This window comes from Podarcis raffonei, chromosome 2 (genome assembly GCF_027172205.1).
Source record: "Podarcis raffonei isolate rPodRaf1 chromosome 2, rPodRaf1.pri, whole genome shotgun sequence".
NCBI lineage: Eukaryota > Metazoa > Chordata > Lepidosauria > Squamata > Lacertidae > Podarcis > Podarcis raffonei.
Window position 1 is genome coordinate 79,406,453 of NC_070603.1, and position 26,457 is coordinate 79,432,909.

At 43.6% G+C, this 26,457-nt stretch overlaps 1 protein-coding gene across 2 annotated transcripts in view; it reads left to right on the forward strand.

The window, feature by feature from the left end:
* Nucleotides 1-26,457, forward strand: part of CFAP92 (cilia and flagella associated protein 92 (putative)) — a 57,404-nt gene that overhangs the window by 25,443 nt on the left and 5,504 nt on the right. For both annotated transcript variants that reach the window (XM_053377734.1, XM_053377735.1), the window contains 9 exons: nt 4,683-4,858; nt 9,621-9,785; nt 13,803-13,987; nt 15,131-16,014; nt 19,484-19,678; nt 21,138-21,420; nt 22,810-22,974; nt 23,486-23,698; nt 25,654-25,798. In XM_053377734.1, coding sequence (XP_053233709.1) covers nt 4,683-4,858; nt 9,621-9,785; nt 13,803-13,987; nt 15,131-16,014; nt 19,484-19,678; nt 21,138-21,420; nt 22,810-22,974; nt 23,486-23,698; nt 25,654-25,798 — 2,411 coding nt within the window. The remainder of the gene's footprint in view (nt 1-4,682; nt 4,859-9,620; nt 9,786-13,802; nt 13,988-15,130; nt 16,015-19,483; nt 19,679-21,137; nt 21,421-22,809; nt 22,975-23,485; nt 23,699-25,653; nt 25,799-26,457) is intronic.

Consider the following 26,457-nt stretch of genomic DNA (forward strand, 5'->3'; position numbering starts at 1 on the left):
AGTGGTGCTTCAGGTTAAGAACAGTTTTAGGTTAAGTACGGACCTCTGGAACAAATTAAGTACTTAACCTGAGGCACCACTGTAATGGAAATCAGCTTTAAAATTTACCTGCTTGAAAACAAAATAATAATAATTAAAAATAAAGACAAGAAAATGCACCTGTTTAAAAACAGGAAGAGAGTATGCTTAACAGACCTCCCAAGGGAAACAATTCCAGAATTGCCACCCTAAGAAGGCCCTGTTCCTAGTATTTGCCAACGGGTTATTTAAAAGGCTGGAGTGCAGAGCCTCTGACGCTTATTTCAGGGCTTTGACAGGTTCACGTCGGCAGGTGATCCTTAAATTAAGCTACCCACAGGCAACTCAAGAGTTTTAAAGGTTAACACAACACTTTAAATTGAAACTGGATTTGTGTAATAGGTTCCAACTACCTAGAAGATTCTGGCAGCTGAGTTATTTTCTTCTAGTTGCAGTTTCTGAACTGTTTTTAAAGCTAGCCCCGTAGAGAGCATTGCAGTAGTTCAAGTTGGGTGTAATTAATGCATGAGTAACTGAGGACACAAGGGATGCGGGTGGCGCTGTGGTCTAAACCACTGAGCCTCTTGGGCTTGCCGATCAGAAGGTTGGCGGTTCGAATCCCTGCGACGGGGTGAGCCCCCATTGTTCGGTCCCAGCTCCTGCCAACCTAGCAGTTTGAAAGCACGCCAAAAAGTGCACGTAGATAAATAGGTACCGCTCCGATGGGAAGGTAAACGGCATTTCCATGCGCTGCTCTGGTTTCACTGTTCCATTGCACCAGAAGCGGCTTAGTCATGCTGGCCACGTGACCCAGAAAAACTGTGGACAAACGCTGGCTCCCTCGGCCTGTAAAGCGAGATGAGTGCCGCAACCCCAAAGTCGTCTGCGACTGGACTTAACCTTTTTAAACTGAGGACACACACACCAACCATGTAGGATTGTGGTTTGTTAGCCTGCCAGAGAATGTGAAAGTTCCTCTTAGTCACTGACAGTACTTAGCATGCAGGGATAATGCTGGATTCAAGCATGCCCTTTTAAATTGAGCTCCACTTATAGAATTGCTTCTTGTGGTATCTTGTATCTGCATCGTTCCCTGTATGTGTAAGAGTGCTGCTCTGTGTAGCTTAGATTGGTCCTGGCTGTGCACGCTGCAGTTCTCATACAGAGGTCCCTGTGCATATAACACGTTCTCTTGTGTTGGGAGCACTGGTATTCCAAACTCAGAGGGAGCCCTCTGCTTGTATGTGCAGGAAGTGGGGCTTTTTCGGCCATACAGTGAAGGTCGGGTGGGGGGGAATGTTTTTTGCATTAGTGCAGGCATCCCCAAACTCGGCCCTCCAGATGTTTTGGGACTACAACTCCCCTCATCCCTAGCTAACAGGACCGGTGGTCAGGGATGATTGGAATTGTAGTCACAAAACATCTGGAGGGCCGAGTTTGGGGATGCCTGCATTAGTGCCTCACCCTTGATACATATTCATTGAATGTAGGGTTGTCACCTGTCCCGTATAATACAGGATTGTCCCATTTTTCAGTGTAAAATGCTACGACCTGTATTGATACAGTTTTTGCCTGTATTTCAACACACACACTCTCTCTGTCTCCCACGTTAGGAATCTTCTCCAAATGTATGTGTTTGAAAGGGTGTGTAAACGGTTATAGGAACCATAGGATTGAAGCGTTGGAAGGGACCTCAAGAGTCCTTTGGCCCAATCCCCTGCAATGTAGGAACCTTCTGCCCAACGTGGGGCTTGAACTCATCGCCCTGAGATTAAGAACTCTGCTACATTTGTAAAGATAAAGTGCTTTATGTGCGTTATAACACTGTGACACCAGATGGCACTATGGAATCCCATTTTTCACCAACGGGATTTCCCTGTGTGAAGTTTACAACGTGCTTAACTGAATTGCTTCTTTGATGTGTCTAGATCCAGCCTAAGAGTCTCATGCTCTACTAACTGAGCCATATTTAAGCTCTAGGTAGCCAAGAGCAGACAGATTTAGAAATTTGTGTGTGTTTGTGTGTGTGAAATTCCAGAGGGGGCATCCTGTAAGACTGCAATAGATCAGAATGGATTTCTTTTGGAAATGCCCCCCCCCAACTTCCCTGCCCTGTATTTTGCCAGAACAAAGGTGGCAACCCTAATTGAATGGATGTAGAATGACAGAAAGAGGATTTTAGGAGAGGCACATTTTAATGCAGACTTTGCCAGCTTGGTGCCCTCCATATGCTTTTCCACCAACCCCAGCCAGCATAGCTGTCTCCCAAAACATATGTTTTAGAGGTCAGTATTAAAAATATTGGCCATTAACTATTCTTTCCCCCTTAACTATGCTAGTTAGGTTTTGTGCTTCAGAAAGAATTTCAATTGTTCAATTTTTCAGCTAGTTGAGCCTTCAATCCCATTAGACATACGGTATGTCTCTTTATCATCAAAGCCTGAATAGGAATCTAAAACTTGACTGTCTGATGATTGCTTAGACATTTTGAAGGAACAATTTGCTGGGTTTTGGTATTGGGTCGCTGTTAGCCAGCCTGATAGTTTATTCTCCATTCACGTTGGCTATTGCACACATTGCCTGGCATAATTATTTGCTTGACTAGCATTAGCATAAATCAATTTTCACTTGATTATTTGGTGTGTCAGTTTCTGCAAATTCTCATAACACTGGTCATATTTCATCTACATTATACGAGTAGTCTACTTAATGTCATGTGATGATTAATTACATAATTAATTCTCGCCAATAAAAATATAGCTCTTAGTGAGCTTTTTATCAGAATCTTTTTAACAATCCTGTGCCATCACTGTTCCAAAATATTGTAAAGCAATATCTAAAACTGAGACCTCCCTTGGCATGTATAATTATTTTAATGGGTTAATTAAGAATCCAACATTTTAATAGCACACACCTTATTAATTGTCTCATTATATCCTGACAATATATCTGCTTTCAAAAAGGGAAGGAGAATGTTCTGAGATGATGATGTTGTTTTTTTAATTCTTAACATTAAACAGAATGGCAGCCTTCTTCTGTTAGAGCAACAGATCGCCATGCCTTGTGTATCCTTTCTCCCAAAGGGAGTTTCTTCCAAGGGTGTCAGAGGAGCAATGTAGAAATTGCTTATCCAGTGGCTTTTTATACTTCCAACTGTCTAGCCTTGAAGATTATTATTGGCAAAATTATGGCTTGGAACCTGAGGTTCTAGTTGTTGGTGAGAGGGCCTTGTGACCAAAGCTCCTTTCACAAAATGCTCCTGGTGGCAGAATGGAGGAGGTGCCTTATGTTTTTTCCCCTGTCCCCAAGAAGCCAGTTAAGCAAAAAATACAGTTTATTTAGGAAAACGGAATATAGAAACAAAATAATTTTAAAAAAATCATTCCAGTAGTACCTTAAGAGACCAAATAAGTTTGTTATTGATATGAGCTTTCGTGTGCATTCACACTTTAGGTACGCACGAAAGCTCCAGTAACAAACATAGTTGGTCTCTAAGGTGCTGCTGGAAGGAATTTTTATTATTATTTTGTTTCGACTACGGCAGACCAACACGGCTAACTACCTGTAACTAGGAATATAGAAAATTAGGCATGTAGAAAAGGCACAGAAAATAGCATTGTAGATGACTTAGCTTTCTAAGTATAAACTAGTGCTTGAAAAGCCCGTGGATATTCCTAGTCCACGTTAAAGATCCAAGTGTGTCATCCTCCAGCAAAGAGTTGCAGGGTTTATACAAAAAGTTGGGTCTGTTCTGTAAGCAAAGCACATCACACCCTGCTAGTGCAAAACATTTCCTTATGAAAGAAGTACCGTTGATACATGATGATACCACAACCCTGTGTAGGATAGGACAGATTACTGGAGATGTTTGAAGGCAGAATTTAGATCTGGAACCTAAGAGCTCTGTCCTGTGCTCAGTGAGGCATCATGGGTTTGACTGAGAGGTCTCTAAGCCATCCCCATCATGGCTATCTTTATATGGCAAGCTGTCTGTGTGCAGTGCCTCCCACAGGGAAGGACGGATGTTTCCCCTCTGTGGCACCAGAAAAGCTTTCTATTGGAAGACTGAAATGGTATATAGAGAGAATCCCCTTGGCACACCACTGTATGCAGATGGTTTGCTGCATGAAGGCAGTAAACATGGAGAGAACTTTAAGGCCAACTGGCAGCCATCTCATATGCGCTCGTCCTAAAGCAGACAAAAGCTGTAGTATCTCTTGTGTATGTTTCCCCATCCCTGGTTTACAATGTACATAGTTTTATAACGGCAGCTACATCTTTTAAAATAATTAAAAGTTTGTGATATTTCCCTTGGTTGTATAATATGCTGTGTTGATAATAATAATAATAATAATAATTTATTATTTATACCCCGCCCATCTGGCTGAGTTTCCCCAGCCACTCTGGGCGGCTCCCAATCAGTGTTAAAAACAGTACAGCGTTACATATTAAAAACTTCCCTGAACAGGGCTGCCTTAAGATGTCTTCTGAATGTCAGGTAATTATTTATCTCTTTGACATCTGATGGGAGGGCGTTCCACAGGGCGGGCGCCACTACCGAGTTGAGTTTAATTTCATTTTTCTATCGTTGCTGTGTATATTTTTTTAATCTTCCAAATGCCTCTGAGGTTTCCCCCCCCAAAAAACAATTATTTTTCTTCAAGTGCAGTCAGTATTTCTGGGAGCATACCCTCTTCCCTGAAAGAAAGAACTCTACAGGAAGCCAAAGCTATAAAGCAGAAATTGCATTCGAAACCTCATGCTAAAGCCTCGGCAATTATGAAAACTAATATAGGAAAAACGATGGAGCATTCAGAAAGGAAGGAGACACCAGATGGAGGTGAGTGCAGAAAGGATGTGAAGTGGAATCCTATGAATGTTTAAAGTTCCACTGAGTTCACTGAGGCTTATTCCCCAAACCCTGTATATAGGATTGCAGCTTTAGGCGAAATAGCAAACCACTTAAGATAATAGGGTAGCGCCGGAGGAAAGTTTGCCTGTAATGGGTGACAAATGTTTTATGCAATAGGTAGACACTGGGTCATTTATTAAGGGGTATTCAACAAATAATGCAAAACCTCAAAACAATACATTCCCCCACAAGCTCACACCTGATGAAACATTCTTAAATTGTGTGTGTTACATGCCTTCATTTGGGTGGCAGAACGTAAAAACGAAAAATATTCTAGGTCTGTTCCCTGCCCCCTACCCCGTAGGAATTAACGTTAGCTCAACTAATTTAGTCTGATTGTGGTGTAGAAATGGGGGTAATGAGTAGGATTTGAAGAGCTGTACTAAAAGCCCAAGTGTGACTGTGCTGTGCAAAAGTGGTATGCAGGGCTGGTCTGGAGTCAGAGCCCAAGTCATCAGAGTCCAAAACAAGAGTTGAGGTGAGAGGCAAGGTCAGGGCAGTCAAAGTCATGTTCAAGTTGGTCTGTGAACAGTCGAGAGCATAGGCAATGACCAGGTCCTGGGCAGTCCAAGCTCAGATGCAATCTAACCAGTCAGATTGGTCACAGTGCTGCTGAAAAAATATTTGTTCCAGCTCCTGTTCCAGCCAGGCACTGGGCTTTTTTGAGCTGGAGCTGCTGGAACAACACAGTAGATCCAGCTGACTCCTGCCAGTTGTCTTCAATAGGAGCATATTACTTCCAGATGGCATTTGAGGTGCCTTCTCTCCCTTGGGCTCAGGATTCATTCAGCCTCGGCATCAGAGGCCATACCAACCCATGGTGCCTACGGCTCGTCCTCAGCCTCCTCTAAGGCTCCTGGTCCCTTGCCCCAATACTGAACCTTATCCAGGGCTTGTTGTAATTCCGAGACCACTGAGTAGGAATCCCCCAGCTGTGACACCATAGACTCTTGACCTTGGAATCTTCATCCACTTGCAGAAATTGCCCCTAACTTTAAAACTTTAAAGTTCCTAGACCACGTGCATGGAGGCTAGTAGCTAAAGTGACGGATCATGTTCTTTCCCTGCATAAAGCCCCAGGTTCAATTTCCCTGAAACCCTGGACAGCCAGTCAGAGTAGATGATACAGGGATAATTGGACAAATTGTCTGACAGCTTATTATGGCGCAAGTTATTTATACTACAATCTGGCAAATAGTCATACACTTTTGTGAGTGGCTACTGCATTCCCTGAATAATCTAGAAATCTGCTCTTGTGGTGATCCTGTCAAATAGCCCATTCGATGCAACAGGTTTTTTTGTTGTTTTTTTTGTGGGATCTCCCTGCAATTTTCTGTTTCTCAGTGACACTTTCCCTGCTCTGATTCCTGACCTGAGAGTCAGTGTTGAAGCCTGCCAATGCTGGAGAACTCAGTATTGCTGCGGGTCAGACACTTCCTTTATCTTGAAGCAAAAGCAAAGAGAATAGAGAGCATTTTGTAGCCTGCTCTCACGCATGCAGATTTGCAGCAGGCGTCTCTGCTTGAGAAGCTCAGCCCTTCGCCATGTCTGCCTTGTTTGTTTTGTGGCTCTGTTTAAGTCCCTCTTTCCCATGACTCCAGGGACCCGTGACTTATGAGATCAGTTCCACACAATGTGTCTTAATCTTCAAGCTGCTATTTCCTTTACATCGAAGGCAGTTGGAGCCTTTTCTTTTATACACTTTTGATAAGCATTTACACACTTTTCTGGGGAGTTTTGCTTGCTTGTTATATTCAAGCCTGCTGAGACATGTTTGGACAGTTCTCTCCCAGAGTTGCTTACCATGCTGTGGTTATTTCCCCCAAGTTTTCACTTTTTTTTTAAAAAAAAGATACAATAATAATTTACATCACGGTTCTTCATCTGAATCATAGGGTACGGATGGGGAAGAAATTCATTTCAGTTCATATTTAAAGGAGAACTTACTTAATTTGGACTTTCTGAAACAATATGTCAACTGAAGCACACCCATGCTTTGAAAGGCACACTTCTCTGAAACTTACAATGCGGGTTTTCAACCAATTAATGTGTGCAAATTGTATATATTGGGTAAAGGATGCATATAGAGTCATATAATAGTGAAAATGGCATTCAAAAATCCATTGTGCTCTGGATAATTTCCTTCCAAAAATGTGTCTGTGGGGCAAGATTACATATGCATATCAGGAAAAAATCACACTAAAATGCTGAAGAATTCTGCAATAAAATAAAGTAAAATTCAAACTAATGTGAAAATGTAGAGAGCAAAATCTTTTAACTTTCTCTACAAATGACAGACAGCTACAGGTGCATAGAATAAGTTTTGTAGCTTTCTTCAAAGTTTATTTCCTTCCTGTAAATTAACACTGCAACAGTATATGTCTGAACCTACATGTGTGTGCAGGTACGTATACGCTAAAGAGAAATTTAAGGTCTTTTGCTGGAATTACAACGTGCGCTTGTTATGAATAACCCTTAACCTTATGCCCGCAAGAACATCTCACACCAAAGGAATAAAGATTGGTTTATTATACGAAATAGAATACATAAATGCTACTTCAGAAAGAAAAATTGCAATTTAAGCAAGCAGCAACTCCTATAATCTCCCTTTATCTAAGGAGTGAAACATTCCCTATTTTTACAAGCTTTTTACAGAAATGTGGGTGAGACAGTTTTGCCAGCAGCACCCACACTAAGAGTAAGAAATGGAAAGGAAAGAGTATACCTTTCCTTAAAGTGAAGCAAGCATGTGCTGTTCCTTGAGAGCACAGAGAAAAACAGAGTTTCTCATTGGAGCTAGGGATAGCTATGATAGCCAGCTAACTATTGAAAGTCTGGGTTTTTAAACTAATGCCTCTCAGTAGGGAAGAGAGGGAGGGGCTTTGAGGTGACTCATTCCTGGCTCTCTCCCTTGCCCATTTCTCACCTTGCCCATCTTGCAGATTTAAGAGTTTGAAGGAACTCTTAATTTCCTAGAAAGAAATGAACCAGACAGGACCTGGCCATCTTTTTGTGTGCTCTCTGCCTTACCCTTGTCTTGATGGCCCTCATTCAGGAGCTTGAATAGGCTGTGCTTGGCAACTAAATTTGCATGTGCTGATCTTTACAAGGTGTGATGTCACATTTTGAGATGAAGTATTGGGCTTCTACCAAGGTCAAGCAAGTTTCATGATGGAAAATCATAGCTGTCAACTTTCAGTTTTGAAAATAAGGGATCAGCAGCCTCAAAAATAAGGGATCAGCAGCCTCACCTGTCCCGGGGACAGTCTATGGGATATTTAACAATCCAGGATAGCAGTGGGAAGCATTGGGGAATGGCGCTGGAATAAGGGAATTTCCCGCAAAAAAAGGGAAGGTTGACAGCTATGCGGAGAATCTCATGGCATACAGTGGTACCCCAGGTTACAGATGCTTCAGGTTACAGACACTTCAGGTTACAGACTCCGCTAACCCAGAAATAGTACCTCAGGTTAAGAACTTTGCTTCAGGATGAGAACAGAAATCATGTGGCGGCAGCGGGAGGCCCCATTAGCTAAAGTGGTACCTCAGGTTAAGAACAGTTTCAGGGTAAGAACGGACCTCCAGAATGAATTAAGTTCTTAACCCGAGGTACCACTGTATTTAAGTTATGTCAACCTTTACACTTACACTATGATCTACAGAGATAAACTGTAGAAATAAGTTCAGATCCATACACCTGTTCACAACACATTCAGCTGAATCCAGAGATACAAAAATCAAGTTGTGTGTCGAGCATAGCTGTCAACTTACAGATTTGAAAATAAGGGACCAGCAGCCAAAATAAGGGACCTGCAGCCTCACCTGTTCCAGGCACTCCAGTCTTCCTGTCCTCCTGCAGTCTGGTCAAATTCATGCTGGTAGCTTCGAGAACACTATCCAACCAACTTTGTAACCAGAGGTTCAACTGAATAGACTCTGAATCACATGCACCACAAGGCCTATGCAGCCTCAACTTAAGATGGCTCCCCGGCCTGGCTTTGCACTGCAAAGTTTGCAGCAGCACGTGCAACAAAATGGTGTCCAACATTCAAAAAACCCCTCAGCTTGCATTAACTAGCCACACACAAGGCATGCAAGCTCCACCCCCAGTCGTTCTTAGACTTCTTATTGGGTGAGCAACACAGTTGGAGCCTCCCTCCTCCCTGGCCGCCAGGGAGGGAGGGAGAGGAGCTGCTTCCTTTCAAATTTAAGGGACATCATTTAAGGGACATTTAAGGGACATCAATCAATAAGGGACAGCAGCGGGACATGGCGCTGGAATAAGAGACTGTCCCTTCAAATAAGGGACACTTGACAGCTATGGTGTCGAGATCATTCTATTCCCTCCTTCTTGCTGAAAGGAAAAGAGCGTGCATGGCGACACACGCTGGTCACCTGCAAAGCAAGGGCAGTGGGTAAGGCTGCAAGTGCATGGAAATTGGTCGCAGACTGGATGAAGCTATTTTACCCAAGCGCTGCAAGGTGTTCAGTGCAGGTGATTCTGTGTGACTATGTCACCTATAGCTGAACCTGGCTAATGGCCTAGGCATTAATTCCCCAGCCTTTTTCGGGTCAAGCAGTTGCTCTTTTAAATATATCAAGCCAGTACTGTTTAATGTTGATGGATGTATCAGATAAAATTCTGTTCTCTATCAGACACTTGACCATTGAAATATATGTTCTCTTTCAGGGCACCACCAGTTACCAGAAAAAAAGAAACCCTCACGAGTTTTAGAAAAAAGATCTGCATCGGGCACCCAGAAATCAACTACTAAAGAAACTACAGCTTCAACATCTCTGACAAAGAAGTTTGGAATAGCTTTTTTAGAGCTGAACCTCATGCCCCTCTTGTCAGGTATTTCCCCGCCCTCACACCCCCACCGCCCCACTACTTGGGGGGGGGGTAAGGTTGCAGGGCGAAGTGGTTAGATCAGGTTTCCTCAACCTCAGCCCTCCAGATGTTTTTGGCCTACAACTCCCATGATAGCCAGCAGGACCAGTGGTCAGGGATGATGGGAATTGTAGTCTCAAAAACATCTGGAGGGCCGAGGTTGAGGAAGCCTGGGTTAGATGTTATGTAGTTTGTCACAGCTTGTCACAGAGGTGAATGAGGGGGTGGCTTGTTTTATTGTGAGAAGCTGCATTGTAAGTGCTGGGGCAAATACTGGCTCTGCCAAGAGAGTGTGCAAAATGGAGAAATTCAGATAGCCCGAAGCAGTATATCCTGTCTGTAAAGTCAGAACATAACATGTATATATCTGTGAGTAGAAAAGGGGATGGCATCTTGTTGTGCTGAAAATCTAGTGATTTCTGAAAGCTTCTGTGTATTTGAAGTAGACCAGCTTTGTAAACAAATCCACAAGCGTTAACTGACTTACCAGCCCATCTGTGTACACTTAGGTTAGTAATTGACCCCCATAAGGCAAAGGAAGAACAAAGTTTTCAAAATTTAAAATAGCTGGAAGAGGGGGGAAATCAAAAGGTGAGTGAGGCTTTGGGGGGGGGATATTGCCTCATGTTGTAGACTTCCTTAACCTTGAGCCCTCAGATATCATTGGACTACAACTCCCATCATATCTGACCGTTGGCCAGGCTGAGTGGAGATTGGGGGGGGGGGAGTGCTCTTTGACAACATCTGTGGACTCCAAGATTGGGGAAGGCTGCTGTAGACAATTGAGTGACACTTTTCCTAAGTTATCATCTACCCCTGCCTTTGTGATACTGCTTATGAATGATGTTGAACATGTTACTCCTGTCAGTATTTAATTAGTGCTGGCAGTTTGCCAGGCTCTGTACAGAAGTGGAATTGTGCATGCTCAGAGGCTCCAAATGAGAAGGTTAAGGCAGAGAGGTACAGGCACAGCTGCTGTATTGGTTAGAAGGATAACAGGCGTGGGAGATCTGTGATCAAAGGATTCAGATTGCCACTTCCTAATGTACATTTTCCTGTCTGGACTCAGCCAGTAACAGGAATAGTGGTTTGTGAATTGACTGGTCCTCATAAGGGTTTGTTGTATTGCAAATTAAGAAAGACATTAAAATTACTGAGATTTCTCCTTTTGGTTTTTCTTAGTGTTTGCAAACATAACTCTTATTGCAAAAACAGTCTGGTAACTGTCAAAATAAAGTGTCAGGAAAAGGTTTCATTGTCTATGGGGTTTTAAATTTTTAAATATAGTTAAAAGGCTGCAGTTCAAGACCTTTTTTTCCCTTTCAGATCAGTGCAGGTTAAGAAGTGCAGGTTAATTTTAGAGCTGCTTCATATATCCACCACCAAACAAATCTTTGTATAGAAAAACACACATAAAGAGCACAAGGTTTTTTTCTTCTTCCTGCAGCCAGTGTGCATGCAATTTAGCTACTGCTGTATATTTCCATGTAGGAAAAATATAGCAGCTTACAGGAAATACGGCCTCAATAAGGCTTTAAAATGTTGCATGTTGGGTGATAGGAACATTCTGCCTGCCTGCTGTGCTGTTGAACGGTTCAGCTAATACAATTTGCAGAGATGTGCACTTTCTTTTTTGACATCACTGCTGCCCAAACTACAAAAGCCTGAAAGGTTAAAAGCTCATGGTAATTTCACTTCTATTAGGAATGCAAGGTACATAGCAGCAACCCCCTGAGACTGCATGCTGCTTTGCTGGTTTAGCTGACAGTTTACATACAAATTATCTTTTTGCTGCATGCTTCCGGACGTTTTGCTTTTAATTGAAGCTGAGGCTTCAAGGGCATTGATGCATTAATTGGACGGCACTCTGGCACATTCAGAGCTTCTCTCAGTTTCTCTTGCGCTTTGTAATTTTGTTCAGCAAATCTGCACTACTGCTGATACAGGCTGTTTCCCTTCAGTTCTGTTCAGATTAGTGCATTCTTGTAACAGATGTAGTACAATGAATGCTAAAAGTATTCCATGCCTTGTGGTTGCAAGTGAGGTTTGCAAAGCCTTTGCCTTCTATTTGTCCTTTGGAGGGCTCCCTCTTCCGGCACCCTGTTTTCATGTGCAATATGAAGTTCTGCTGCTGGCTTGTGGGCTCCCCCTGCTGGCCCCTGCAATGGGGTGAGAGCCTGTTGCTCTGTCCCAGCTCCTGCCAAACTAGCAGTTTGAAAGCATGCCAGTGTACGTAGATAAATAGGTGATGGGAAGGTAAACGGTGTTTCTGTGGGCTCTGGTTTGTGTCACGGTGTTCTGTTGCGCCAGAAGTGCTTTAGTCCTGCTGGCCACATGACCTGGAAAGCTGTCTGTGGACAAACGCCGGCTCCCTCGGCCTGAAAGCGAGATGAGCACCGCAACCCCAGAGTCGCCTTTGAATGGACTTAACCGTCCAGGGGTCCTTTACTTTCCCTTCCGCCTGCTGGAGATCTGCAGCACTTCTAAGTCCAATGACAATTTCTAAAAAATGACCCTTGAGAAATAGGATTCCCTATTGAGTTCAAGGCCTGTCCATTCATTGACTGTGAGGAGATGGCTGAAAATATGTGACAGGGGCAATGAGTGTGAGAGAGAAAGAGAGACCGATGCTAATGGACAGTTGGGTTCTTTTTAAGCCAGTAGCTGACATAACAGAGAGAAGAATTAGGGACTAACTTTGGAGAGGTAAAAATAAGCAAGCTGGAGCAGGGGAATGGAAGACAAAATTACAAACTGCAGATGAGTAAAAAATGCTGCAGTCAGAAGGTTAAGAGCAACGGGGCGGGGGGGAAGATCACGCTTATAAAATGGAAGCAATTTAGTTTTATGTGTCATTTTCCCCTAAGTAGTTTGTTTTTATCATATACTAACACAACCACCACCATTATTAAAATTACTGCCCGCCCTTCACCAGCAGGTGTCAAAGCAGGTTACATCAATTTAAAATTCAGTATTAAAAGTGTTGGCAGCAGGAGAGCTGGAAAGGAGGTAGTAATGGGGCAGAGTGGGGAGAGATGCTCTTTGATGCTGCTTGTTGATTTCACATGTTGTTCCGCTGCAGGACTGCAATGATTGGAAGCATTTTTAGAGAGTTGGGCACACATGAGCAATAAAGGAAGGGAGCAGGTCTAGTCTAGGCCAAGGAAACCTTTAAAAAAAAGACCATGGGTCCCACTCATGGTCATACGTGGTGGTCGTATTCCTACATAGGAAGTTGCCTTATACTGAGACAGGAGGACCATGAGACCATCATTTTTGCATGGTCTACACTGACTGGCAGTAGCTCTCTAGCCTGGAGAAGCAGGGAATTGAAGCAAGGATCTCCTGCATGCTCAGGAAATGCTCTCTCACTGAGCTGTGGCCCTTCCCCAAAGGAGCTCCCTGCTTCCTTTGCAATTGTGACGGGTTGGCTAGAAAAGAACGCACTGCTAGGTTGCCCTAGTCTTTGCTTCTTTCTCTGCAGGTTCTTGCATTTGTTAAAGTGGCACAAATGACCAAATGATGTGGTGTGGTTTCTCCAGAGCCTTAAAAAGGTAAAGGACCCCTGGATGGTTAAGTCCAGTCAAAGGTGACTATGGGGTGCGGTGCTCATCTTGCTTTCAGGCCAAGGGGAGCCAGTGTTTGTCCACAAACAGCTTTCTGGGTCATGTGGCCAACATGATTAAACCGCTTCTGCCGCAACGGAAGCCAGAGCACACGGAGATGTCATTTACCTTCCTGCCACAGCGGTATCTATTTATCTACTTGCACTGGTGTGCTTTCGAACTGCTAGGTTGGCAGAAGCTGGGACAGAGCAACGGGAGCTCACCCTATTGCAGGGATTTGAACTGCTGATCTTCTGATTAGCCAGCCCAAGAGGCTCAGTTGTTTAATAAGCCTATCAAGCAATGACATAGAACATATTGCTTCTTTAGTACTGCTGCTATAATGATTATATAAATAATGTAATTCCATTTCCAGGACAACGCTGCGTGGTCAGTCAGCTAGGAGAGAAATCCCCTAAACTTTGGGACGCATACCTTAGCTTTTCTGTTGAAGGGACTCTGATGAGTGAGAAACAGAAACATGAATTAAATCCACTGATTATTAAGATTAACTCCGCAAGGTGCTTACCAGACACCCCCGTTCCAATTAAAGTGCTACAGGTAAATCAGAGCATTCTTCTCAAGTAACTACATGTGACATTCTGGGGGAAACAGAATTGAATTCTGAAAAGTTCCTGCTTCTTACATTTGTAATTTCCCCATTTCTTATTTGCAAAACAGTTATAACCTAAAGACGACCTGAAGTGAACTTGTGGCCATATTGGATCGCTGCATTTATGTAACACGTGGTGGTGGAAAACCTAGCACATTTAAGTTCCCCCATCCAGAACTCTTGTTTGCACTTTTTATATACACATAGAATCATTGAGGGAGCATGTTTGCCCACTCGCCTCAAGGCAGGCCCTTCCCTGAGTATGCAAGTGCAGGCAGTGGACTGGGGAAACAGAAGAGTGAGGGCAGCCACTCTCACCTTTTTGCTGCCACTGCCATTGACCACCAGGTTGTTCCTGCTGCTTGCAGATTGCCTATCCCTGAGACCAGTCTGCCTTGGACTATGCTACATGGCTGGGACAGCCCTACCACTAGGCAGAATGAGGTGGGTGCCTCAGGCAGAACTTAGCTGGGCAACATGAACAGACAGCAAATTGATAATTTGTTATTGTGTTTTTACTACCAGGGAAGAGAAGAGATGCTTGTGGGATTTTCCTGCCCTGAGTACCAAAATAGTTTTCATCAGCCTTGGGTACCCATGATAGGGTGGGGTGGGTCATTTGCTGCTTGGCCTTGGCAATGGCGTAGCATAGGGGTGCTGGGGGCCGTGGCCCCGGCACACAGAGGGGGCGTGAACCAGGCGCCTCCAGGATGGCCTGGCCTGCTGCTTCTCTCCACCCGCCAAGGGCTGTGCCAGCCAACTCCCCCCTGTGTGGGTGGGCAGGCAGCTTAGTGCAACCCCACTTTGCTTTGGTGGGGGTGGGGTTGCTCCATCGTTGTCGGTGGTGAGGGCTGAGGTGGCGCCCCCTATCTGCCCCTGCCTGCCCTGGGCACCAGCAATTGATGCTATGCTGCTGTGTCTTGGGCAGCAAAATGTACTGGGCTAGCCTAAACTGACCTCAATCAAAGGTGCATTTTTATTTCATACTTGATTAATTTTACTGAAAGAAGGTGTATATATATTTTCTGAGAGATAAAGGAGACCGAAACAGCCCCCTCCAACCTTCCTTGTCTGCTCTTTCTTTTCGATAGCGTTCATGCCTTCCTATTTACTGCAAGTACAAATTCCATAATATGGAGCCACATCGAACGCAAGACCGGGATCATGGCTCTCATGTCTTCTTTAAAGATACCAACGTGATTCTTGCAGGAACAATAAGACGTGACGAACTGAATGAGTATCTAAGAGGACCACCCTTGGAAATCGAGGTTCACGATCGGGACAAAAAATGGCAGGATGTCGATGTAAAGCCTTCCTTGTTTGGAGAGGAGCCAGGAGACCGCAGGCTCAGCCATTTGAGCTCGGTCACTTCGAAATACGTGGCCCAGAATCCCATGAAAGGCATGGAGGAAGTGTGGCACCCATATGGGGTAGCCAAAATCCGCTTGGCTGAACTACTGCTAGGTGAAAAGGCCTTGAACTTTTGTGCGCCAATTCACAACTGCTCCGTTCAGGATACGAGTGCCACTCGGAAGGCTAAGGCTGCCGATGGCTCTCTGGTGGCCCAGATGCCAGTGGGGCATTATGTGTGCTCAGGGGCCTTTCTTAAAGTCAGAGTTGAAATAGCTGTACCGTTAACTCCTGAAGATGAAGCAGAGGACACTAAAGATGATTATTGCCCCTATGGCTGCATCATCTATGTTTTCGACTTTAAAAACACTTCTCTCATAGGTTACTTGCTGCAGGAGATTACAAAAATCAACGCAGAGGCTCTAGAACTGGATTCGTACCCTCTGCGCATCATTCATAAATCTCTTAATGCGTTAAAACTGAATAACAGGATGACTTACGAGGAGATTTCTCAGCTGGACGTTCTTACTGGGTTTCATATTCTGGATGGATCCATTCACCTTCTTATCGTGGAAGGCTTAAAGAACAAAGCCCTTAAGAGGTTATGGAATAAGCGAATAGACAGGTAACCAGAAGCGTTTTGCAATTAAAGCCTACTTTCCTCTTGTAATGGGAAATGGTGTTGCTCATGCGTAAAACTCCAAACTGCTCCAAGCAGGTTATATAGCTCAAACTTTCCCTGGTTTGACAGCGCCTTGCAAACGCGACTGTCTTAATCACTGCCAGAATCCGTCAGTGGGCGTTTCCTGAACTTCTTCCAACATAAAAATTCCTTGACCGCCAGTCTCCGCCTAGCTTCTCTGCGCGGAAGCCTTCTGCGCAGAGTAGGCGTGCCAAGCGGAGGTCCTGCGCTCTCCCCACTGATCTCACTGGAAGAGTCTCGGAGCCTTCCCTCCGAAGTACTCTCAGCCTCCCCTTTCTTCCTGGTGTCACCTTGGTTTCCTTCCCCAACGGAAGCTCTCCCTCTCTCCTTGCTGGTTCCCTCCCCTGCATCATCGGAGCGACTTCCCTCTCCGTTGATCTTTGATGTCAGTTCCCTGACACCTCTGCTGTGATCTTTTTATAAAGGTGATTTGTCAGACTCAACCTCATATTTTTAATAACTGTTCTGTATATAGAGAAGCATTTCTTTATTTGCTGCTTCTTTCTTACAATGTGCTTCTGGTCTGCCGTGATCAGACTAGTTCACGTAGGGATAGAAGACAGGACTTTCAGGATCTGTTCAAGGATGCTTTCAAAATGGAAAGTTAGCCCAAAATTTCAGCGCCAGGATTTTGGGGTACTTTGGTTGTTTCACTGTGTTTTAATAAAAATGCACCAGTCAAATTATGAAAATAATGAGACTAGTCTAATGCAGCACTTGGTTTTCCTCATTCCCATTTTGCCCATTAGAAGTTCGCTAGTGCAATGCTGTCTTGGCACTGAAGAGGCGCACACCTTATGTCTGATGTTGAGCTACAGTTCCTGGTTCCTAAGGAGAAAGTAGATTAGATGGTAATTTATGCAGTTAGCAGTTGCTGTGGATATCTTTTTAAAGTAAATAGCAGGTGGTGTGTGTGTGTTTGTAGGAAGGCATTAACTCTTTCCCCTCATGGTAGAGTTCCTGCATGCCTCCTATTTTGCACTGAAAGAATTCCCTTTCATACTAATGGAATGAATCTTTCTTTCTTTCTTTCTTTCTTTCTTTCTTTCTTTCTTTCTTTCTAAAAATAAAAAATCTGCCACCGTTCATTTAAAATAAATTCAAAGGTGGCTTGCCACAATAATAGAAAAGAATCTGATAAAAACAACATTAAAAGCAAAAATGCATAACAATTGCCACAACCCGAGTTTCAATGGCTAGGAAATGCTGGGTGAACAGGAACGTTTTTAGCAAGCACTGCAGTGCCACTGCAGAAAAGAGCGTCCTCCAGGTTGCTGCAAGATGGACTTCAACAGGTTGCAGCAACCTGGGGTATATGTCTGATGTAAATTGCAGGTGTCGGGGACTTGATGGGGCCTGGGACCACACTGCGGGGCAAATAATTAACTCCCCTCAGCCGCCAGGGGGATTCTGATCTGCACTGGGTCTTTCTCCTTACTTTTAAAATGCCAGCCATGCAGTTTCTAATGGTACCTCATCTAGTTTGGCCCTTAAGGGCTTTACGGCCAGTTGAGCTGTTTGTAATCAAACTGTTTCCTTTAATGTTAATTTTGTTTTATAGCTGTATTTACAGTAATGTACTGGTTTATTTCTCTTTCACTTCCAACAATCTTTCCTAAATCAAATAATCGGTGTTTGCAGACAATACTAAGAAGTTGTGGAGCACTTTTAATTTCATTCTTCCTTGCAAGCGTCATAATGTACAAATGTTAACACGTTACAGTGCCAGTCACTTTTAAAGGAGTCGCTTGACGGAATGCAAGATGGAGGAAAAGAATTTAGAAGGCCAAGGCTGTGTGAAACTCATTTCAGGCACTTGGAGGCAGAATGAGAACAGGTTTCATTACCAAAGGGCTCATATTCAGGGGTCAGCAAACTTTTTCAGCAGAGGGCTGGTCCACTGTCCCTTAGACCTTGTGGGGGGCCGGACTATTTTTTTTGGGGGGGGGGGGGAATGAACAAATTCCTATGCCCCACAAATAACCCAGAGATGCATTTTAAATAAAAGCATACATTCTACTCGTGTAAAAACACACTGATTCCCGGACCATCCGCGGGCCAGATTTAGAAGACAATTGGGCCAGATCCAGACCCCGGGCCATTGTTCACCTACGCATGTGTTAATTTATGCTTGTTGCTTCAGGCTGGTTTTGGAGTTTTTCAGAGCGCTACAAGCTACATCCTAGAAAATCCCCAGAAATACGGGTGGGAGTGCTAAGGATGCCTTTTGGATTAGTAGCACATTACCCCTCCTCCAAACATTTTCCCTTCCTTTGTCTGTGGACGGACGAGTGCCTTCCCACATATAGGAACATAGGAAGCTGCCTGATACTGAATCAAGCCATTGGTCCTTCTAGCTCAGTATTGCCCTCCCTGGCTTGCAGTGACTTTCCAGGCTTTCAGATAGGGGACGCTCCCAACTCAACCTGGAGATACCAGATATTGTATACCTCACTACCTGTTTTTCAGAAAGGGCTAGGTCTTAGAGAAGTGTGCACTGACAAAATAAATCGAAGCCCTTTTGTAGTCTGGTGTCGTCAGTCTCACATCTTCTTTGAAACTCATAGGACTATGGATGCAAATTAGGAAAGAGGGAAATAGAGCAAACGGGTTCCCCACCCCATGAGATTTCTATACAGCACAGGACTGGCGCTACCAAAACAGCAAAGCAGGAGTCACTCAAGTTTTTCCAGAAGTCAGCATCTCTGTATATGCCAAGCATAACCTGAATTGAATAAGAAAATGTTTAGGACTGCCTTTTGACATGGAGCTCTTAAATATGCTTGGTAGTGCAATCCTACAGAGATGGGAGATCCATTGAGTTAAGTGAGACTTACTCCAAATGAGTCTTCTCTAGGTTTGCATCTAAAGTACTATTAAAATTAACACATAGGAAAGATAGGAATTAAGATCATTGTGAGACTGGCTAATTTGGCCCTACTGGTGATATGGTAGGGTCAACTTTCCAGGACTGGGATATGTTCTTGGAGCAGTATTCATGAATTTTTTAAAAAAACTTTTGCTTGACTCAAGATGTGCTTGATTCAAGTTAGCACTTTCAAGCTTTTGTTTTGTTTTTTAAATACAAGTTCTCATGAACACCGTCTTAGACATTCCTTTTCTCTCTCCCATAGGAGGAAATGCCTCCTTTAAAATGATTCCTCTTGCAATGCATGTGTGCAACTAAAAACAATGCAAGTTTTCTTGGATTAGTTGCTCTTGATGTGATACCTGCTTCTCTTCTTTATCCTGCAGGGTTTTAATCTGAGCTTTATAATACTTAAAAATCAAAAACCCTTGACTAAGAAAGGGGAAAGGTGCTATGAAATGTCAGGAAACACAAGATTATGAAGTATTTGGTCCATGCTGTCCTATTTCTTCTCTCTTACAGGTTGCGTGAATTTAAAATTGGAAGATTACAAATATTCTATAACTCACACTTCTCTTTTCATCAGCGCCTGTATGTAGACCTTGAAGCCATCCTTCTTCATATCCGTCTCTGCAAGCCACTATCTAATATTGTGAATCAGCCTTTGTTATATATCAGGGATATGGTTCCCCTTCCGTGTTTTGAAGCTCTGATCAGGTTTGATTGTTCTTGGATTTCTGACTTACTGTTCTATATATATTTAGAGTTTGGTATATATACCTTTGTTGGTTGTGGAGGAGAGGAAGAACCTCCACTAGACCCTTTGGAGAGAATTTTCATAGCATTTTTGATTATATTTTCCTGTCTCAGCTGAAGAGAAGGTAACATGTAGAGGGTGTGTGTGAAATCATCTGATTCTCCGTAGTCTCATCACACTATGCTGCCTTAATAATTGGATTCGGCTCAGTTTTGAGATCCTTTCCTCTGGCAATGTGCTTCATCATTTCCTTTCAGGGTATGTTCAGGAAGTCATCTGAATATGCAAATGGGGGAAGAGCAGATGTACAGGGCCTTCCCCCAATGTCGTTGTGCCCATAGCAGATACCCGAGTCCCCAGGCTTCCCTGTGTTGCATGGGGAAGGTCTGCAGGGGGCTTCTACTTCTATTCATTCCCTTGAACTGCTTCACGTAATCATGGCTCCTGCTGTATTGGGGTCCCTAATCACATGTTGAGTGTAAGGAAATCGAGGAAGATTTCTCCAAATTGGGTGAATGGGCCTTAAAATGGCATACAGTGGTACCTCGGGTTACAGGCGCTTCAGGTTACAGGCTCCACTAACCCAGAAATAGTACATCGGGTTAAGAACTTTGCTTCAGGATGAGAACAGAAACCGCGCAGCGGCAGCGGGAGGCCCCATTAGCTAAAGTGGTGTCTCAGGTTAAGAACAGTTTCAGGTTAAGAACGGACCTCCAGAACGAATTAAGTTCTTAACCCAAGGTACCACTGTATGTGGTTCAGTGTAAACAACTGTAAAGCAATGCACAAGTTCACTTACATCTTAATAGGACCTGAACTGGCTGTGACTGGGAAAGGATTTTGAGTTCATGATGGATGTTGACCCATTGTTGATCCATATTAGGGATCATGAGGAAAGGGATTGAGGGGGAAAAACTTTCCAATAACATTATACAAGTCTGTGGTGCAACTATGCTTGGAATAGTGTGTTGTTTTTTTAAAAAAATTATTTTATTTTATTTTATAATTAATTAATTATATTCTTCCATTGTGAGATCTGTCCATTTATTCTTACTCTCTGCTTCCTGTTATTTAGACAATTACTGATCCATAAGAGGACCTCCTACCCCATGTCTTCTAAGCATAGTCATGAATGTTGCTTTTTGGGTGGGTGGGTGTTACTGTATTGTCGTTTTTATTTTTGTTATGTATTTGGTGGTTTTATATCTTGATTTTATTCTGTGAACCTCCCTGAGACCCCAGGGGATAGGGTGGTATATAAATGCAGTAAATCATCATCATCATTGGAGAGGGAGTCTATCAAAAGCTTTTTGAAAGCCAAGTACACAGTGTCTGCTGGGTCACCCTTACTCACATGCTTATGTTCTCTCTCTCTCTCTCTCTCTCTCTCTCTCTCTCTCTCTTTGCCCTGTTCTTCAGGCTTGATTCTATCTGCCGCAGTATGAGGTTAAGAGATGTGGTCCATCACGATCTCTTGCCATCTGCAGAAATGATCACAGTGTTGAGCCAAGAGTTTGGGATCCCATTGAAAAGGGATGACTTGTTCATCCAGCAACACCCAGAGATCTCAGGGATGTTTGATATTCCACCAAAGTATTCATATGTGAGAAAATATAGACATTTCCCTCTAGATAACCACAACGAGGAGTACCTACTTAGAAAAAGGGAAATGGAAAGTCAGACACCAGAAGACTTCATCCAGGTGTGTGTGCTGCAGCAATGAAAGGTTGCCTTAAGACAGGAAAGGGGAAACAGTAGCCCTCCACATGCTGTTGGACTACAGCTCCCATCAGCCCTAGCCAGCGTGGCCAAGGATGATGGGAGTTGTAGTCCAGCAATATCTGGAGTGCTACAGATTGCCTATTCCTATCTAAAGAGATTGTTCAGATAACGTCTATGTCTCACAAAGTTCCTTCTTAATGGAGTTGTGATATTATAGCATGCGCATGAGGGGTTTTTAGTTTGAAAGCAAGAAAATGCTCAAATTCCCCACCCCACTGCATTTATTTTTGGTGCAAGCTCCTGATGCTTCTCACAGTTTGCTCATGTGAAGAGGTCTTCTGTCATCCTGTGATTCCCATATACACATATCGGGTTTGGGGAATCTTCAGCCATCCATTTTTTGTTGGGCTCCCAACTTCCATCAGCCCCAGCCAGCATAGTCAGTGGTCAGGGACAATGGGACAGCCAGCAGGTTCCCCATCCCTGCATTGTTCCCTGTCAGAAATCATAAGCTGGTTAAAGTCCCTCTGAATTGAGTGGGACTCGCACCTTAGGAACAGCAACCCAGGTCACAGGCATAGAGGATTTATTTATTTAGCAAATTTAACAAGGGAAATTAACAAAATGGATAGAAGGATGTCCCGCCCCCCAGAAAGGAGAAGTTGTTATTTGGACATGTGTGAGCCCTATGATAGTAGGCCTGGGGGTTCAAAGCCCAGCTGCTCATAAGGGGAAGGAGCCCTTTGTGGATTCTGACACCTTTAGGGCCACAAAGACTAAGCAAGCAGCTGGGTTTTAGAGCCTCTGTGAAAGATGCGCAGGTGATGGTCTTTAGTGCCCCATATGTTTTCTTAAAGTTCCAAGTATTTACTTCTAAAATATGAACGTTATTACAGTGAATAAATTAGCTTGGTTGATAGTGGAAAATAGGAAGCTGAATGTCTCCAAAGAAAAGTGCTTGGCAGCTGGCGGTCTGCAAGGTGAGCTCTGCTCCCCCAAGGGAAGGAAGACAGCTAGAGCTCCAACTCCATTTACATCTTTGCCTTCAGTTATGTGCTGCCTGGTGACTGTTTAGAGCAGCCTTTCTCAGCCTTGGGTCCCCAGCTGTTGCTGGACTACAACTCCCATCATCCTTAGCTAGCAGGACCAATGGTCAGGGGTGATGGAATCCATGGTTGAGAAAGGCTGGTTTAGACGATCTGACAGTGGGCTGAGTTGGAGAGACTTGGCTACAGCTTACTGATTTGATTTACCTGCCAGTCCAGCTACCGACTTTTCCCATGGCCGAAGTCCTGTGTCTATTTTCAAAAGTACATTTCTTTTTGTCTAACAAGACCAGAATAATTACATGTGTGAACTTTTCTTCCAGTCTAATATTGAGAATATACATCTGCTCAGCAAGATGGTGAAAAAGGAAGGCAGCAAAATCATCAGGGCTTTCCCTTCTGATGGCAAGTCCATCTTTAATTACAGTTGTCAGACGTTAAATTCTGCAGAAATTGCAAAGAGGCTGCTTCGTCAAGAGATGGCAGAGGTGAGATTAGTACATCCCAGTTTGGATTTCTGCTAGAGTAAAAGATTGATCTAATGATTTCTGGTATGTCTGGTAAAATTTTGGAATTTTATTTTTATCTAGGAATTTTGTGAAGATTTGGGAGTCCAGTGGTTCAGATTCATTGGGGTTTTTTTGTTTTGTTTTTGTGTGTGTGTGTATTAAAAAATCCCCCAGAATTTCACCTTTTTGCATTTTAAGGGAGTGCATCCCTCATGTCTTACTTGGAGGATAGGATTTTTGTCATTGAATTCATAATAATATTGCTTTATCTTCTGAAGTGAATTTAAGTATCTGGGATTTCTAGACATCCAAGTTTCTTAAGTGTTTTCTGTACACTCTAAATCCAACCCAATTATCATTGCTGTGTTAGGAACATGTACAGAATTTTGTTGTAAAGTTCAGGCTTTGCTCTTTTTAGCAAACCTTGTTTCTCTGTGGAGAAACATAGAGGATGAGAGTTCTTTCTGAGAGAAACATTTGTCTTTCTTAGAATCCAGGCAACAGGTTTGCTTACAATCATGAATATCTGTCAGCCATGTTTGACCCAGTAGATGAAGACAGCGAACTAAAGGAGGCCATGCACCAATCGGAGATGATGTGGCTCTCGCCAGGAGGGTTTGTGTATCCTGGATATAAGAGCAGCATTGAATCCAACCGGCATCCTCGTAAGCCTGACGAAGCACGAGTGAGGGAGCTGCGTGAGGTAATGGCGGATTTTAAATTCCTGCCACATCTGTAATCTACTCCGTGTGGCATTTTATCTTCACAACAACCCTGTGAGGAAGATTTAAGAGACAGGGTCTTCTTGCAGGCCATCCAGTGAGTTTTGTGGCAAATGCAAATTTGATGCTCATCTCTGATCAAGGCCCAGTAGTCACTCTCCACTACCACACATCTTCCTCCTCCTCCTCCTCCTCCTTATCAGGGTCCCTTCCAGCTCTACCATCCTATGATTCTGTGATCATTTAGGCACAAGGCAGACAACATTCTGTGTGTCCTTGAACAGTGTGAACTTACTGTTTTTATTCTCCCAGGTATATGCTGTGTTTTAAACAGTATTGCTGTGTTTATTGGTAGATCTACAGCACAACCCTGTGCATGTTTACTTTGAAGCAAGTCCCTGCTGTGTTTAATGGTGTTTACACCCAGATACACCTAGCAGTTCGAAAGCACCTCCGGGTGCAAGTAGATAAATAGGGACCGCTCACCAGCGGGAAGGTAAACGGCGTTCCGTGTGCTGTGCCGGTTCGCCAGAGCAGCTTCGTCACGCTGGCCACGTGACCCGGAAGTGTCTGCGGACAGCGCTGGCTCCCGGCCTATAGAGTGAGATGAGCACACAACCCTAAAGTCTGGCAAGACTGGCCCGTACGGGCAGGGGTACCTTTACCTTTACCTTACACCCAGATAAGTATGCGCAGGATTGCACCCTTAAGATCTTTTTTTATTTTGTGACTTTTTGGTGCATTCCTGTGGTCCTGCAAGGTTGTCCAAGGGACTGTAGCATTTTGTAGATTCTCCCTCTCCACAGGCAGAGAGAGAGCAAGAGAGGTCTGCCCCTGGAATCTCATCCAGCCACAATAGAAAGGTCGGCTGCCATCACTTCTTTACCATTAGGTCTCTACCGGCAGAGAGGGCAAAAATTGGGGTAATCAGTAGGTTAGCTGTGTACCAGAGGTAAAAGGGAGACTCGGCTTTGGCTCTGCTGAACCCATATCCCTCCTGTACCTTCAACACTCCCAGAACGAAGGGAGATGACCAGCAGAAGAATAAACACTACAGACCACTAAAGATGAAACAGAGAGCCAAAGAATAAAAGATGCTGGCAAAAAGCTTCTCCACAGAGCTCTGGATTTGCCATAGTGCTTCTGGCCCAGATCCAGTAGAATTGCTCTGTCCATTTTTATTCTAAGCTGGTTTGAAGACTTTTATATAGTGGAAGGGCGGGTTAGAAAACAGCTTTGGTTGTTTGGTTGTGAAAAGAAACTCCACATGCATTTCTGCATCCTGCTGGTAGCTTGTGAGAAGATCCCATGAGTATATTCGAGAAATTAAGATTTTTTTTTGCCTAGTCATGCATCTTCTAATCTTAGGTCGAGTAATTAAAATTTGTCCTTGCTGATTAATCAGCTAAAGCATGTATTCAGTAGTGTTATCTACCACCAAAACTGACTGGGATCCACTGTTAAAACTTTATTTTACATTAATGTAACCCTTGGACTGAAAGGTGGGTAATAAATTTAAAGAACAACAGCAGCTGTGATAATCAAATAGGTGGGTTTTTGGTGTGTGTTTTTAAAAGACACCATTTGCTTTGACTAGCTGTCACCCATGCTATTTTGCAAACTGCTTTGGAAAATCCCCTCAGGTTCAAAAGACATTTGCCATCTGGCATGGGGACCTGCTGTTTGAGAAACAAGATCAACTAATAGATCACAGGCTGTCTTGAGATGTTATCTCAGCATACAAAATATTAGTATCTGTGTGCTGGCTTTCTTCTTTTTCATCTTAAGGAAATTGCTTAACGGAAGTTACGTTTGTCCTCCATTAATATGGTATATTTGACATGTTCATATATTGCTGTGTGATTTGAAGTTTATACTGTGTTGGAAGTTTCAGGAAGACAGCTTTTGTGCTAAAAGATTTGCAATGTTCATTTAGACATGGCAGGAGCACGTGAAAGCCAGTGACATGACAACAATTCTGGACCGGGACAGATGGCCTTGGGACAAGAGACATGCAGATTTTGAGCTTTACAAAAAGAACCCTCCATGTGCCCATGTGCTTCTTGATACTCAGAGAGAAGGTAGATGCTAGCTTCCATACCTTTCCTTGGAGTGGCTTTAGCTCCTTTAAGAAGTGGTGCATCTCTGCAAGTACACATTCAGTATATAGAAATACTGTCCAGGTTCGAAAGAGCTATTTTGGCGTGCAGTCAGTTGCTTTTACATCTTATTCAGCATCTCAAAAAGTGTGTGTTAACACAAGGCACATGTTTGAGCTAAGGGTGTTGATGCAAAATGCCCGTTTGTACTACGCAGTTACGGGAGGTCCTAGCCATTGTTTGTCAGGAAATCCAGGTTCCCTTTACATAATTGAGAGCAGTGGTGCAGGACGTCATCCTACAGCAGCTGTTATGTGTAAAAATAACAATTTTGTGGGAATGGCCTGCAGAGATTACTGCACCCCACAACTGCAAGCTTTCAAATGCTACAGCAGCTCCCAGAGAAGGCTGTCATGCATGAGGATCTTTGTTGTTGTTGAATGTGTTGTGATGGAGGTGGGGAAATGTCACCAATGACTTAAGCAACAGGCTTTTCTCCTGGAGAGGCTGGCTAACCTTTTTAATGAACCTGCAAAGGTTGTATTTTCTGTGGTTGCACAGGCAGAGAGGGAGGGAAATGGTTGCAACAGTCCTACAGTAAAAAGGACTGCAACCTTTAATATGTAAACCAAGCTTCTTAC